The following is a 16,686-nucleotide window of genomic DNA, read 5'->3' on the forward strand; positions in this document are numbered from 1 at the left end:
CACGTATTCCCTCTCTAAAAGAATGTGTTGGCAGCAGAGGGAAATGATCTATTGCCTACCCTAATACAAATGATGCAGGAAAGGTCACTGGTGGGAAGGAACCCAAATATTCCTTATGTGAAAGCAGGTGAAACCACCATAAACCACTATGCCCACATGGAGGAGAAGGGATAGGTGGCTTTTTGCTGCTGGCAGTGTCCTGAGGCTAACCCCCTCTGCCTCCCCTCACTGGGGAAGGGATGTCACCCCCGGTTTGTGGGGATACCATGGAGACCAGTTAAGCACTGCCCGTGCCCACAGACAGATCCTGGCACTGTCCACAGAGGACAAGACAAAAGCACAAAGCATTTGCTGCCTCAGGGAGCAAACCCCCAAACCATGCCCGTCCCTCCATCCTGGGCTGCCATGCTGCATGCCACGGCCAAATGCCATCTCATCCGGCCATGAAATGTGGCACTTGGTGACACACGCTGCTCGGGGAGTTGAGCCCAGTGACACCCGTCCCCCCCAGCCCCGCAGTGACAGCACTCAGGGCGGGTTTGGTGTGCACTTGACATTCCCTGGGTGCTGCCATCCTGGGGCTGCTGGGGCTGGGCACTGCCCTCCCCTGCCCACAGGCTCCCGAGTCCCAGCCCAGCTGCCCTGGCCCCGCAGCCGTCTCCTGCCACAAACCTTCCATCAATCAGCCTTTGCCCTGCAGTAGCTCATCTCAAGAGGAGACAAAAGCAGGAATATTTTCTCCCTAGTGACCTTTCAGCTGCCAGACCATGGCACCAGACCATCTCCCCGCTCAGCTGCATTGTCCCTCACCTCTGCAGGATGAACCCCAGCAGTTCCAGCCGTCGCTGGCCTTGTGCAGCGCCTGTGCCCTTCCCAGCTGCCCTGCAAGCTGCAGTGTAAGCAAACTGGGTCTGGATCATGCTAACCAAGCAGTTTGGGGGTTTTTTTATCTTTTATTTTCCTTTGCACATGCCGCTGGGTTGGGTGCTGGATGCACAAGCACTTCAGAGGCCCTGGGCACTGAGTGCACTTGGCAGACCTGCACTGGCAGCACTTCCAAGGTCAGAGGATTTGGGATAGCCAATACAGAAACTTTACTACGTTCCCTGCTTCAGCCCTGGCTAGCTTCGTGTTCCTATCATCTCTACATCCCCCAGTGAAAAGGCAGGAGCAGCTTCAGCCAACCAAACCCCTCAAAGGGAAAAGGTTAAAACGCGTCTTATGAGCCTAAAAGCTGCGAATGTTTCACTGGCATTAAATGATAAAGGATGGATACCTTGCCTGGCACTGGGAACGTCAGGACACAGGCATCCTGAAGGGAGGTTGGAGAAAGTCCTGTGCCTGCAGCTGCCTGCACCAGGGATGTTCTCGCCAATTCTCCTGAGTAACATGCAAAAAGTGCGTGGACAGGTGACAGAATATCCCATCTTCCCTCTCCTTTCCTCACCTGGAGGTTTTGGCTGTGCAGGAGAAGGCAGTGGTGGGTCAGGACGCCCACCCTCCCACATCCCTGCACTCTCTGCCACAGCCACATCACATGTGCTTCTGCCCTGGGCTCTAGTGAGGGTGATCTGAGCTGCTCAAAGTGTTTCTAAAATCCACCCTTTGTGTTGAGAAGCCTTTTGGCACCAGCAAAATGAGCCTCTGATGTTTTCTCTGGCTTTGCTTATCTGATTGAAAAAGAAAATGGTCAGACCATTCCCTTGTCCCCGGAGAGGGAGGGGACAGAAAAGAGAGTTGTAAAGACATTTCCCAGAAAAAAAAAAAAAAAAACTCCAGCAGATGTGTTTACGTAAAGCTCTTTGAAATACGCACTAAAAATACCTCTTCAAAATTAGGAGATGGGGAATTTTGTGAGTGCTTCCCACAAGCACACACAAACACCCATGGCAGGTTCTTTGCCCACCTCATTCAATCCATTATTATTTGTGCAGCAGGTGCCCTGCAGTTTGTTATTGAAAATTATAATAGCAAATCACCGAGATATTTTCCTTGATTACACAGACTCCAAGCCAGTTCAATTTTAATCTTCTCCCTGCTATTTTTTTCTGTGCATCAGCAGAGGCACCAGCTGCAGAAAGGCACGTGGGTTTCTTGAGGCAGTTGAAACGCAGAAGAGAAATACAATTCTGTACTATACATTTTTCATAAAATTTTTTGCCGGTCGTGACTCTCCTCCCCCTCCCGCTCCTGGGAACCCTGTGTCCTGGCACAAGCCTGCATGCGGCTCCTTTTCCTTCTTGCACTCCAGAAAGGTTTAACGACTGCTCTCGGCACATCCCGGGCCAAAAAAGCAGCTTGGCTCTTTCTTTTCCAGCAGTTGATTTACTATGCATGGTTGAATCAGAACACAGGAGCTTCCCTGCTGGAAGAGGCCCCGGTGGCGGCGCAGGATCAGTGCCAGATGCTCCGGGGGATGCTGTGAGGTGGCAGCCCACGGGGAGGGCTCTGTCCCGGGCACCAGCTGGCAGCGGCGGCGGCTCCTGCTGCGCAGCACGGGATGGACAATCCCTGCAGAGGGAAGACTCCACGGGGGAAAGCGATGCCTCCATGGATCGCCTTTCTAGGTAGGGTCAGGCATGAGGGTGAGCACAGCCTCTCCCTGCTCCCCACGGCTCGGTCTCCTTGTCCCCAGGGGCACCGGGAGCCCCATGCCCTGTCCCCTTTCCTTCCTGAGCGCTTTGCAGGGCTCGGTGTCCCTTTCCCTCGCTGCCGGCGACCCAGGATGGCTCTGCTGACTGCCCGCCAGCGACAACAGCGAGAAACCTGAGGAATATGGCACATGGTCACATTGTTTCTAAAGAAAACCTGGACTGCTGCCCCATCTCGAAGGGTTTCTACGGCATCTTGTGCCTCCCACGCTGCCAGCTCGGAGGTCCCTGCGGAGCTTCCTGCCCGTCAGCACCTGCACACTGCCGGGCCGGGCTTGCTCCCAGGGGGACAATCCTGAGCCGTTCCTGTCCTCAAATCCTCCTCCTTAGACAAACACCCTGCGGGTTCCCATGTCTGTACAGGAGCCAGGTTTCTCCTCCAGCAGGAAATACGACGAGAGGAGCTCTGGCTGTTTCAGGTGCCTGCAAATGCAGACAAAAGTGCTGACATGGGCACGCTGCCCCATGGCACAGCAATCTGGCACATCCCTGATCCGTGTTTTGGGGGACTCTGGGCTCCTGGGTGACCCAGAGGCCTGGGGTTGAGAGTTTATGCTAAACCCCACCGTACCCAAAAGCCACTCTCCTCCCAGCTGGCCTCGAACAACACTCCTGGATCCTTTCCTTGCTATAGCCCCCAGGCAGCCTGGAGCAGCCATGAAGGGGATGAGCTGACAGCCAGGCATGGGGGCAACCTGAAACAGCCCTTGCAGTGCTTGTGATTAGGAAAATTCTGGATCTGAGCTTTCGTTTCCCATTAAACACTTGCCCACCAAGCAGCACAGGGCAAAACCAAGCTGGGCAAAGGCCAGGACCAAGGGGCTGGGAGGGAGCCCAGCGGTTGTGATTGGGCACCTCCCAACACAGCACAGGGAGCCAGAAGCTGAGGAGCACCAGAGGATGATGCTTAATGCTTTAGGAAGGTTTAACAAAAAAAAAAGAACTCATGGATGTCCTAGAAAAGAAGTGCTTTGGCACTACCTGCAACATGATCAGGCTGGAGAGCACCTTCACAGCCAAGGGGCTGCACAGTGCCAGCCTCTGCTCCAGGGTCCATCAGATGTGCCTCTTCCCCCCACTGTCCACACCCCATGCTATTTGGCATGGCAAACCCCAGTGAAATAGTGTATTTGCCAATAACAACTCGTTAAATTTTAATCAAATAGGGAATTGTAACCACACAGTTACCCAGAGCTCCTGGGAGCACTGAGATCACTTTAAAAATGAATTAGTAATTAGGCACTTTGGAAGCAGCAAGGAGAAGGCGGCTGGAGAAGATCCACTTGGAGCAGCAATGCTTTCTTTGCCACTCACATAAAGTTTTTCCTCCTCTCCCTTAATTTTCTTCCTTTGGAAGAAAAGGGGAGAACACACTGGAGGTCCCAACACTCGAGTAACTCCAAGAATACAGCCTGCTCATGCAGCTGCCAGCTGTCTGCAGAGCTGCCCTGGAAATGCCTCTGGTTGAGTCTCTCTGCTGCCCCATCCATCCATCCATCCATCCATCCATCCATCCATCCAGGCTTGGGACAGGGACACTCAGGTCCCCAGATGCTGTTTATAAACCAGCCACTGAGCCACCCCATGTGCCAGGACGCAGGCATGGTGCTCAGTAGCCTGTGGCTAGGGAACAGTGATTCCAAGGGCTCAGCTTGAAATGACTCCAACATTCAAAAATGCTCAAATGTCCCCCAGGACAGACTCAGGGGTACAGCCAAATGGATGTCCCCAACTTGGGTGCCAAATGGGTGTCCCCAGCCAGGGCATCACCTGGGCAGGGTTTGGTGAGAAGGGGTTCTACAGAGACACCTTGGGACTTGTCTCCTGAACATCCAGCCCCCTGTGATGCACAGGGCTGCACTGCCAGGGCCACCTGGGATCGGGAGGGCTCTGTGACACCATGAGGAGCTGATGTCCCCATGCAGGGAAGTGTGGGCAGAAATTAGCTCCTGTGGAAAGGAATTAACCAACAGATTCCTGCTGCTGAGCCATGAGACTGAAACGTTCCCAGGCCAGCAAGGGATGTGGAAAGTGGGCTTTAAACTCCCACTCTCACTTGCTGACAAGGGCTTTTTCTGGCCAGAAGGGCCCTTTGCCTCTCCCTGTATGTGCTGTGACAGCTGAGCTGGGAAGCTCCCGAATTACAGCTTCCTCAGTGGGAGTGTTTGGTTTGACTCCAGTCCCCTCCCTGCAACACCCCCTGGTCCTGTGGGAAACACCTCAATGGTCAGGCTGCCTGCCCAGGAAGGATTGGTGAGGAGATTTTGAGTAAAGGAGAGTTTCTGGAAGGGAAGACAGGGCCTTTTCTCCTCCCACTGTGCTCCAAGGAGGAAAAGGTTGGTATAGCTGTGCCGTCCCTGCCACACAGAGAGCTGTGGGGTGCTCAGTGCTGTGTGGGAGCCGGAGCCAGAAAGAAACCTCCTGTCTGCTCTCAGGTCCCCACCCATCCCCAACACGATGCAACCCTGGACATTGTTTTAAATCATCCCAAAAAGGAAAGGGGGGATGGTATTTGTTGGCTTGCTGCTTCCTAGCGGGAAGATTTGGAAGAGGCAGGCAAGTCCCTGTGGCAGACCCTGCCAGGAGGGGCTGCAGAGAATCATTTCAGTTTCCATCCCATCCATCTTTAATTGGGTGTAATAATAATTTTATTGCTTGCTGAGATTTGTGAGGCTGAACTAATATTTGTAAAATGCTTTGCTATCCTCAGCTGAAAGGCAATCTAGAGTGGCAAAGCCCTGGTGTTATTCACATTTGGATAATCCAGAATTATTCATAAACAAAATCAAGATTATGCAAATATATTCATTAGTTCTCGGAATACCTCCAGGAAAATAGAGGAATTAGTTTTGTTAACAATTATGTATTATGTAAGTGTGTGTCTAAGCACGCACAGCCCCGGTGCTGGGGCACATTCTCCTGGGACTCATCCCGGGATCCCAGAGTGTTGAGAACAGAGGTTTGGCCTGTCCAAAGCGACCACCTCCATTTTGGGATATCCTGATGCCCCACAGCGAATGACAGCACACAGCACAGAGCCCTGTGCCCTGCCAGGATGCCCCTGGCTGTTCTGTTGGCATCCCCAGTATCCCCTCTGTGTCCTCACAGACAGCCCACGTGTGAGCACCGTCACCTTACCCCACCCAAACCTGCCTTTCCTACCCAAATGAGGGGTTTTACAGTACATGCAGGGTCAAGAGGCTCTGGATTTGGGATCTGGAGGCAGCCCCCTCACCCAGGGCCTGCCCTTTGTGCCCAGCACAAGCCCTCACATGATGCCAGCTTGTGCCCAGCCTGGCTTTCCACAGCGTGTGACCGTCTGTTTGGGACGTGCTGGGGAACAGGAGATAAAGGTGCAGAGAAAATACTGCATGGTTTAATTAATGCCACATGCCTTTCACTCTATAGGTTGTGTGGATGGTTAATTATTTTTATAAAGAAAATAATTAGTCCCAATCAAGGCAGAAGCTCTCCAGAATTACAGCTCATTAACCGCTCTCACATTTTTCTGTTCTATAAAAAGTCATGTGGTGCTGATGAAGATTATAGACCCTTGGAATCAGCATTAAATACAAATTCAGACAGTGTTACCATCCTATTACCATCAACTGCATCGACTTGGCTTCGGTAATTGCAGCTGGAGATGAAGGGCAGGGATTTCTGCTCCACACAATCTCTGGAAACAAGCACCCTGCCCATCAGTTTGCTGCAAACAATGTGACACCAAGCCCTGACTTGGCTGAATGCATCCCTGAGGACATGACAGCCACCAAGGAGAAAGGGAAAAGAGCTTTGCTGGGCATGTGAAGATGAGGAGTGCTCAGGGTTGGTTCAGTTCCTGTTTGCAGTTGGGTTGCACCCTGAATCTGCCCTATGGCAAAGCCACCAGTCCAGTGGTGATGCAGAGGGAAAAGAAATGTCCAGGAAATTCCCAGTCCAGGAAATGCAGAGGGGACAAGGGGCAACCTTTAAGCAGTGGGATCATCCTCATGGGACATGGAGAAAATAGGGCATTGGGGGGATGCTCTTGTTGGGGATGGGGAGCATCTGTAAGCATCTCCCTCTGGGCTGTGCTAGTCCAGGCACTGGTCCAGTTCTATTGAACGTCGCAGAGACCTCACTCAAAGCCTAATTGAAAGAAATCACAGCACATTAAAGGGAGTTCAGGTCAAATCAATACCAACATGGTGGGGAGGGCGAGTGGGGGGAGCAGGGCACTGGCTGAGTCCCAGTGCCAGCTCTGCAGGCAGGGCACAGGCTGTGTCCACGGGCTCCACTGCCTGCTTTTCCACCACGGGAAGGTGAGGTGACACCCACTGTCCTCTGCTCCATGCAGGACAAACCTGGCAGCAACACAGGCCAAAGGCTGGCAGTGGCAGCCAGCAGTGGGGAGGGGGCAGGGGAGCCACGGGTCTTTAGGATCCTGCTTTTCAGTTTCCATTAATCAGGGATGGATGTGCCCTGGGTGGCATTCACAGCCCAGAGAGCCGGCAGCCAGCACTTTGGACCACAAGCCTCCGCTGCAAAATTAACCCACCTGTCCCCACAGCACAGCTCCCAGAGCCCTTAGAGCATCTGACCCCCTGGGGGGGATGGCGGAACTGGGGCTCTGGGTGGAAAAAAAGCACTTGTGGTGAACTCCTGAGGCAATGGGGGAGATACTACTGCCACAAGGCAGCACATAGCAGGAGCTAAACCTTCCACTGGCACGTGCTGCCAGTGCTGTGCCTTTGGCTCTGCCCCTGCAGCTGCAGAGATGCTCCACACTCACGGTGAGGGCAGGGATAGAGACAGGGACCCTGGCATCCTGGCCTCGCCAAAACATCCAAAACCCCTCCAAAAGATATGAAGAACATCCTTCACCTTCACTGGCTCCTGACCCACATGCAGGAAGTGTTTGGGAGAGCACAAGAACTGGTCCAGAACCATGCCAACAGCTTCTCCAGCCACCAGACAGAACTGAATCTCTGCATTTGGGGATGTCCAGGGATCCTAGGGGAGATGCAGCCAACACATCCTGCGCCCTGCAGAGCTCAACCCCACACAGGGACTCCCAGGGGCCAGGGGAGGTCACCAGGAGACCAAGCTCATCCTCGATTAGGAGGCACAGGGCACAGGCAGGCCAGCAGCCCATGGGTTCCACCGCTCCCCAGCAAGTCAGGCTGCAAACCTCCCCGTTTCAGGGGTTACACCACAGCTCCCTTTGTTCCTCCTCCACTGGTGGTGCCCACCCAGACCCCCTGCATCTCCCTCACTGTGGCATTATCCTCCTGCCCCTCCGCTGGCCCTGCACAATCACCCTCTAACCCGGCCAGGGCATGGCTGATGAGCAGACAAAGGCAGGGATGGGGTGGGCAGTGAGGGGTAACCACGGAGGCTGTCCCACACACAGGGAAGGGCAGGTAACACATGACAAGTTTTGTTGCTTTGGGGTTTTATTTTCTGTAAGTCACCAGTCTTGGAATTTTCTGGCGAATAAAAACCCCATCCCTTCCCAGAAGTGCTGAAGCCAGTTGTCTTGCTTGTCCCCATCATAACAATCCTGACCAGGCTCTGATCAGAGCAGGGTGATTTGAAGAGGGGAAATGCTTTATAAGGAAATAAGTTTTCTGAGTTAAAGCACCTGCCTCAGGTCTGCCCAAATCCCAAACTGCCTCCTGCATGCTCTGGGCCACAGCCATGTCCATGCCCTGGCAGAGCAGGGTCGCTCTGCTGGCTGCAGCTGATGGAGCTGTGGAGAATAAGTTCTGTTATCTTTACATGCTCTTCCAGATAGGTGTTACACTCGCACAGCTTTGGCGGGCAGGGTGTTGTACGGCAGCTCCAGCTGACCCACAGATTAATGCAGCAGAAGCTCTTTAACTGTGAAATCTCTCTTAATGCAAAAATATTTCTCTTGCTGGGCAGTAGCTAATTCTTCATCCTGACGGTGATGTAGCTCAAATCCCAGCCTCCTGCCCCACTTTGTTCCAGTCACCCTCCAACACACGTGGGCACAGAGATAAATTCAATACAAGCAGCCCATTGCCAAAGTGCCATCAAGTTCCAGCGGGATGATGAGCTGCTGGAATTTGATGTTAGAGGCAGTGAAAACCCATTTTCTCGTCATTGCCTGTGGGTCTCAGAGCATTTCAGCCCCCCTGTGGGCTGTGGGAGGAGCACCTGACCCCAGCCCTGGAACCCAGCAGCAGGAAGCCCCCACAGCCCATACCAGCGAGCCTCCCCTGCCCCAGGGAGGAGAGAGAAGAGCAGCCCCACAGGCAGCAGGACCCTGTCCACAGTGTCCCCACTCAGGGGTGAATGAGGAGATACCCCTGGCTGGGGCTGGGCAGCAGATGCTTCTTCTTCTATTAATGACGAGACATAAATTAAACATGGAGAGTTAAACAGGTCATTGGTGGAGCCCCAGCCTCGCTGCCTCCAGACCAGGGACTCATTTCAGCTCGCCTCAAACACCACTACAGTTTTTAACAGAGTTTTTTTTTGTTTTGTTTTTTATCTTCTTTTTTGCCACTTGCATTATTTTTTGTAAGCCCTTCCTGCAGTCCCTGCTGCGCTGGCAGGGAAAGTGTTCCCGCCGCGTGCGAAAGAAACGGCTATTTTTAAACTGCCCGTGTTTGTCAGCGCTTTCGGCTCAAGTGCCTGATGGAGGAGCCAGTTTTGCAGCACCCGGTGTCCCACAGAGGGTCGTGTGGCCTTTGCCAGGAGATGGTGGCAGAGATGTGGGCACTGTGCCTGACCACGCTGCCGGGGGTGATGGTCCAGCTCGCTCATCCCCGGCATGTGCCAGATCCACACCAAAGCCCTGCTCCGGGTGCTGGGCTGCTGGGACCCACCACACCTGCCAGATTTCAGGCAGCACAACCTCTGTGCCTTTGCAGACACCTATGAAATCATCAAGCAAGGCTGCAAACACAAGCTGGATGCCGGGACTTGGCCTTTCTTCCTGCCCTTTGCTGGGAATGCCAAAGGGCTCCAATCCAGGCATCAAACCCAGCCCTGTTTTCCAGCTGATGGCACCGTCAGGGATTTAGGGCCAGAGGAGGACCCAAGGGGGTGAGAGTTGTGTGTGGGTCACAGGGAAGAACTGTGGGTCACAGCAGACCCATCTCAGAACAGCAAAGAGTCCCTGGGGGCTCATGCCAGAGCAGCTCTGGCAAAAGCCCTGTCACTCTCTGCAGCTGAAACACTGGTGGGATTTTCTGTCCAGGTCAGGCTTTGCAGTGTTGAAGAGGTTTCAGTGCCCACAGGGAGAAAGTGAAAAAAAAATTAAAAAATAAAAAAAAAAAAGGGAGAGAGAGACAAAAAAGGAAAGGGTGGTCATGCATGAAATGATTTCATTTCAGTGACATGGGGGTTGCATTTGATAAGTCCAGCTTATCGAGAACTGGAGGTATAGAAAGGTCCAGCCACCAACCATGGAGATGTGGGAAGGGGTAGGAATGGGGCTGAGCAGAGAAGGCCAGGGAAATCTCCCAAGCCCAGGGAGCCTGGTGAGAGAGGGGACCCCCACACAGTGAGAGTGGGATTTGCAGAGGCTCTTTCTGGAGTCAAGCTGCAGCAGGACAGGCTGTCCCAGACGATGGGGGCAGGATGGTGACAGCAAGGAGACACAGGCAGCCACAGGACCTGGTGCTGGGCAGGAGCTCCTTACCAATCCCTGTCATCAAGGTCATCATTGCTATTTATTATTTAGGGCCTCACAGCCCTAAATATTCATCAGCAGGACTTTGCGGGAGGGGTGTGAACATGTGTGTGGGGTTCAAGTGTCCTGCTCTCCTGCCTCTCCAGGGATGGGATAAAAGCAGGGATGGGGGCTGGCTGGAGCTGGTGCTGCTACCTGAGCCAGGCAAGGATGAACCCCAGCCCCGCAAGACCCTAAACTGTCATATTTCACCCTGGCCTGGTTCTCCATACTCCATGAAATAGCCTCACACAAGTGCTGGGATGCTGCTGAGCCAGGGAGGGGACCCCATGGTCAGTACAGCCCCCCCAGGGAGCCAGACCCCACCAGTGCTACCCTCACAAACCTGGCACTCCCAGTATCTGCAGATGTGGGGCTTCCTGGCAGCCAGGGCAGTGTTTTCAGTGGAATTGTTCAAGGGTGAAATAAAATATTTCTACGAAACCATCCTCCAGCCAGCCAGTGGAATTCTCCTCCCTTTTGCTTCCTTCCACCTGATTTCATCCCTCGTCTGAAGGGATCAGATACGGTGCTTCCCCTGAAAGTGTGGACACCACAGGCTCCCCCTTGGCCAGAGGTGGGGCGGCAGCAAATCTCGAATTTAGGGAGACCCTCATCCCGTGTTTCCTCAGCAGCTGCTGTGGCCTTTCACTCTCACAGCAGGGCAGGTTTTGCCCGTGTTCTTGCTGACGAGCGTGGAAGCTGGACCCATGGTTTGGGCCCCAAGCAGAGCTCAGCTGAGCTCTCAAGTGGTCTTTTACAGGCCAGAAATTACCTGTCTCCAAACCCACAGCATTTCCCAGCAGGGTCATGGTGCCCAACACCAGTCCAGAGGAGAGGCAGATGGACAGGGCCGGGGGAAAGAAGGAGGATGAGGATGCTGAAGGCTCTGCGAGCAGCAGGGGGTGGGTCCTGCGGGCATTCCCAGCTCTTCCCCTCACTCAGCTGCCCCCAGCCTCCCGGCAGTTCCCGAGCTGCCTAATTAGCTCTCCCTGCTCCCAGCGCCGTCCAGCTGGAGCCGGAGGGCAGGGGCAGACAAAAGCCTCGCTATTGACAGCCCCTCCGAGGAAGGGGCTTTTCTTCTCCCCCTCGCTTTTCTTTTCAAGCCCCTCTCCCCCCGTCTTGGGCCGGGGCCACGGGCTCATTAGCACTTGGGCTCGTTGGGATGGAGGCAGCAGATGGCAGCCAGGCGGCCGGCCCCGCCGCCGCCTCTTCCCGCGGAACAGATGCCCGGCCGACAAGGGGGAGGATTAACGGGGATGGGGGGCCATCCGCACTGCAGGGCTGCCAGCGGGGGCTTCCTCCCCGGCAGCACACCCCACGTCCCTGCCTAGGGGCTGCCAGCCCGCTGGGGACTCGCGGCCGCCAAAGGATGTCTTGGGAAGCCAGAGGTTGGGATGGCCAAAAGTCACTGCAAAGGCCACAGGAGAGCTGCAGCTGCTTTCTGCGCTCACTGGAGTACCGAGACCTCTGACCCTGCAGTGCCACGGCTGCTCCCGCCCTGTCCCAGCGCAGCGGGGAGGACACGTCACCCTTGTCCCAGCACGTTTGCCGCAGCACCCAGACTCCTCTCCAAGATCACCCGCAATGGCAAACTATGGCTTAATCCCGCTTCAGCAGCACATCCCTCCCCCTCCGTGCACGGTGCGTGCCGGGGGATTAAGGGTTAAAGCACAAATCCCCAGCGCTGCCCTGATGTGACCCACTTAGACCATCTGGCAGGGAGGGATGCAGGAGCCTCCTTTCCCCCAGCGCTGCCGGCGCTCACTCAGCATCACCGGCTGCCCCAGGAGCTGACACCAGCACCCACAGGCCCCAGCCCCAGAGTGCCCAAAAGTGGATTTTGGCTGAGTTTCTGGGGACAGGGCAGCTCATGCCAGCAGTACTGTGACTGGCAGTGTGGCAGCAGAGAATTAAACCACCCCCAGAATCATCCTGCAAGCATCCAGACTCCCTCCAGCTCCAGTTCCCTGGGATACGCTGGAGCATTTCCTGCCTGGATGTCCCCAGGCCCCGGCAGCGGTGATGATGAAATTCGTAGCAGCGCTGGAAGAAGTCAGGCTTCCAGGAGGGACAGGGCTCCCAGCCCCGCCGAGGTCACGGCCGGGGAAGAGATGCAGACAAAAGCCCAGCCCAGTGGGAGGAAAGCGGATCCTGCTCCGGGGCACAGGCCAGAGCGTGGTGTTCATACCCATCCCCAAAGGCTGGGCAGAGGCCGGTGGCACCTTAACACAGATTTTAAAGGCATTTTCAGTTCACCAGAGCCAAAGCCCCATCCTCATGGTCCAGTGAGAGAGGCTGAGGGCACCTCGGTTTGGCAGAGGGGCTCAGAGCAGGGGAGGTGGTCCCTGTCCCTGACCCCATCCCTCCCCAGCACACTGGGCACAAAACCCCCTTAAATCCCACACTGAGATTTTGCATATGCTGGAGCAATTCCCCTGCAAAGGCAAACTCTGGGTCAGCCCCAGCCTTTTCCAGCCTCCCCTCACCACCCAGTCCCTCCCCGTCAGCTGCACAGCCAAGCCCCACCAGGCCCTGTGTGGGAAAAGGTTAATTGGAAAAGCCCCTTTCCCCATCACCTCGGTTGTTCCTTTCACATTGCAAACTGGTCAATAATCCATTTACTTTGGCAGAGCTCTGCTCTGAGCACAAAGCTATCGGGGGGGGGGGGGTGAATTTCATGCCCCCCCAGCCCCAGCAGAAACAGGAGGGAAGGTATTAATGTACTCTTTTGTTCCAGGATGAACCGTGGGTTTAGCAGAGCTTTAACCCTCCAAACCTCCAAGACAGCTTGATGAGAATTTAGCTGGAAAAGGCTTTACCTGCTGAAGCAGCAGGAAGGTAGTGGCGATGGATGGGGCAAGGAAGGAAAAAAATCACTTTCTGGCCAGGGAACCCCATTGCTGCCCCACAAGGATGCAGGATTGAGCCCTTAGCCATTCTCAGGGCACCCTCAGGGATGGCTTTGGGCTATGGACACTGGGGGAGCCCCTGGCAGGACCCCCCATGCCACAGCTGAGCCCCTTGACACTCCAGAAGGGCACAAGCTCAGCCAGAAAAACTGATGGGAGGGTGGGCAGTGCTGGCCTAGAAACCATGGCAGCGTCTCCGCTGCTGTGGGAAGCATGGGGCCAGATCCAGGGCAGGGTGTTTGCAGGGGACCAGCTGTCAAGTGTGGGAGAAAACAGGAATCCAGATGGTCATCTTAATATTTCATTTGGCTAACTGGTCTCCCCATCTCCTCTCTGGCATTACAGTCATTTGCTCTTAAATTAGCCGGGAGTATCGTCAGGGAAGAGAGGCTGATCCAAGCAGTGGCGCAGCAAAACCTTCCGGAAAAACAAGCCCAGAGTGGAGCCAGGCACGAAAACCACTACAAGAGGAGCTGCTGCAAGCCTTGGGTCTGTTCTCTCCACGGATGGGGAGCAGAAGCCTGGCTCTGGCTACTGCTGGACTATGAGCTTTGTGCCAGCTTGAGGACATCACTGCAGCCCAGTGGGGACCACCCCCGGGGCTGTGAGATCTGGCATTTCAGAGGTGTGATCCTGCCCAGACGGCAGCCTCGGGCTCCTGGCGGAGCCCTGTGGGATGCGAGCCGAGCCGGCAGCACCGCTGAGAAGAGCTGGGAACCACAGCATCTCTGTCCCTGCAGCCTTTGGTGGCAGCCCCTGGAGCGGCAGAGCCTGGGACAGGGTGAGCGCAGCGAGTGCCCCGCAGACCCCGGGGCGAGCCCCGCCGGGCTGACCCCGCTCCGTGCAGCCGGGAACTCCCACTCCGCAGGGAACATCCCCGGGCCCGGCCGGCAGCACACGCCGCCAGGGGACAGACAAAAGGAACCACTGAGCCGGCAGCGGCATGGCCGGAGCACAGCCCGGCGTGGGCACCTGGATCTGCGGGTGCCGGGGTGCAAACCACAGCAAAGTCAAGCTGGAGGGGCCGTTCTGCTGTGTGCCAAGAGCTCCTGAACTGTTTCACTACCACTAGAGCTGTCACTACCGACAGCATGGAGAGGTGCACACATTTGGGAACTTTTTAATGGATCTGCAAACACCCCGAGCCGTGGTGCTCAGCCCCACCAGGATGTCTGCACAATCCAAACTGCTGGCGAGATAGAGCCAGGCATCATTCCTGGCACCCAGGCTGGCTATATTTCCCCCAAACCCGAATTTGCTGCCTTCTTACACCTCCAGCTGCAAGATATTTAAGCAGCACGGCTCACTCAGGCACCTCCAGGCAGGAGTGTGTGTAGTAAGCCAGCGCTCAGCCCTTCAGGTGCCGACCATACCCGATGCAGGGACAGAGGAAAACACGGTGGTTCCTCTCCGCCACAAAGGCTGAAGCCCTGCAAACACTGCCTGTGGAAACAAGAGTTGCTCTTCTCAATTAGAGGCCGAAGCCATGCCTTTCCCATTTTCCTACCCAGATTAAGGGAAATCAGAGAGATTGGAAAAAATTCACGCTCAGCAGCTGGGCTGAAGGGGCAGAAGGGACCCCCACACTGCACAAGTGGCAGGACCCCCATGCCCACTGCTGCTGTGGCTCACAGCCTCCTCTGGCACGGGAAGCATCTGAAATGGCTCATTCCAAAGGATCTCTCTCCTCCCTAGTACAGGCTGAGCCTCCAACACCCAGGCTCCTGCAGACAGAGCCCCTCTCCTCTACAGATGCAGCACCTCCACGGAACTTTGGCTGGTTCCCCACACCAGCTAGGCAGAGGAAAAACAGAGCAAAGAGAGAGGAGAGCTAGCAAAAGCGTCCTTTCTTTATGAAAGCAGCATAAGCAGGATATTCTTAACAAATACCGAGACAGTCGGTGAAATAAAGCTGGTCTAAATTAGAGTGTGCATGGCTGTGAGGAAGCCACACGGACCTTTGCCTGTGTGACAGCCTGGCAGAGAGGTTCAAGGGGTACCTGCAGCCCCGTCGCCTCTTTTCACAGGTTTCTCTGATTCTCAGCTACTCTGGCAAAACATGGGGGCACCGACTTTCCTGGAGCAGAAGGACAGGACAGGTACCGAATGAGCAAAATCAAGGCTGCTTGGCTGTGGGACGTGGGGCCACCATCCCCAGAGCCGTCCCAGTCCATGGCAGTGACCAGGCTCTGTGCACTGTGTCCCTGGGGGACACCAGCCTCCCCTCCGTGACAAGGCAGGGTCCAGCCCTAAGGGGCTGTTTCCCTCCCCAGGCTTCACCTTCCCAAGGGTCTCAGGTGAAGGGCTGACACAGAGCCAAGGCAACCAGCAGGACACACACCCCAGGGCTCTGCACAGAGCTGGTCACACTTCCCAGCTGATGACCCCACCACTGCCCCCACTCCGTAGCCCAGCTAGAGCTCTGCAGACCCTCACCCTGCTGCCCTTGGGGCTCAGCCAGCTGCCAGGCTCCAAGCACCACTGAGCCAAAGTTTCCTAAACCTGCTCTGCTCTGGAACACAGCACCTGCCCAGGGAGGGGGGCTCAGCCAGCCAGCATCCCCCAGCCTCAGGCATGGGGAGGGTGCCCCGGGTCCTCTAGCCACGAACTGCTGGTGGCGGGGGGACACACTCAGGACTCCCTTTATGGTGGGAAGGGGAGCAGAGGTGGAAAAGGACGCGGGTCTCCCAGAGCCCCCCCTCCCTTGCCCCGGCAGCCCTTACCTGGGCAGCGGCTTGCGGGCGGTGATGCTGGCCACGATGATGCTCTCGGGTCGCGGCGTGGCCACGGCTTTGAAGGTGCCTCTCCAGAACTTCTCGAAGAGCTGCTTCTCGCCCTGCTGCACGCCGGCCATGGCCCCCGGAGCCGCGGCCAGCCCCCGGCCGGCCCCGCCGCTGTCCGCGGTGCTGAGCGCTACATCCCCCGGCGCCGCTCGGCCCGGCCCGCAGCCCGGCCCGCTGCGGGGAGTGCGGCCCCGGCCGCCCCCGCCTCCCGTTTTGTGCCGGCGGGGCGGGCAGAGGGGCCGGACCCGCCGCCGTCCCCTCCCCGGCACCGCCCTCGCCGCAGCTGCGCCCGGAGCGGCGGAGCCGAGCCCGGGGAGGGGGCGGCTCCGCGGGACCCGCGACCCCGCTCGCCTGGTGTCGGCTCTCCCGCACGCTGCTCACCCCTACCGGGTGAGCTCCTGGGGGGCTTCCACCCCCTCGCAGCCCCCAGGACCGTCCGTGCGCCATCCCCATCATTTCCTTCCCCAGCCGAGAGGCCGCTTCCAGCTCGCTGCTGGATCGGGGATACCGCTGCACTTTGCCCTCTCCCTCCAGGACACAGCGAGTCCCCGTCCCCCCACAGACGCTGCCAGTGGCCTTCGTGTTTGCCCAGTCCCAACCGGACACAAGAACAGAAAGGGAGAGCCTGGAGCCACGGCTGAGGGAGAAAGCAGCAG

General features: G+C 56.3%; 1 protein-coding gene across 1 annotated transcript in view; it reads right to left on the reverse strand.

Annotated features, from left to right (window-relative positions):
* The window catches only part of SRRM4 (serine/arginine repetitive matrix 4), a 46,691-nt gene extending 30,492 nt beyond the window's left edge, over nt 1–16,199 (reverse strand). Inside the window, exon 1 of the mRNA XM_066199711.1 lies at nt 15,971–16,199. Within this exon, the coding sequence (XP_066055808.1) occupies nt 15,971–16,101 (131 nt within the window). The 5' untranslated portion in view covers nt 16,102–16,199. The remainder of the gene's footprint in view (nt 1–15,970) is intronic.
* Nucleotides 16,200–16,686: the final 487 nt, after the last annotated feature.

The sequence above is a fragment of the Chamaea fasciata genome, unplaced genomic scaffold (genome assembly GCF_029207755.1).
Source record: "Chamaea fasciata isolate MVZ Bird 193981 ecotype frontalis unplaced genomic scaffold, bChaFas1.0.hap1 SCAF_18, whole genome shotgun sequence".
Classification (NCBI taxonomy): Eukaryota; Metazoa; Chordata; class Aves; order Passeriformes; family Sylviidae; genus Chamaea; species Chamaea fasciata.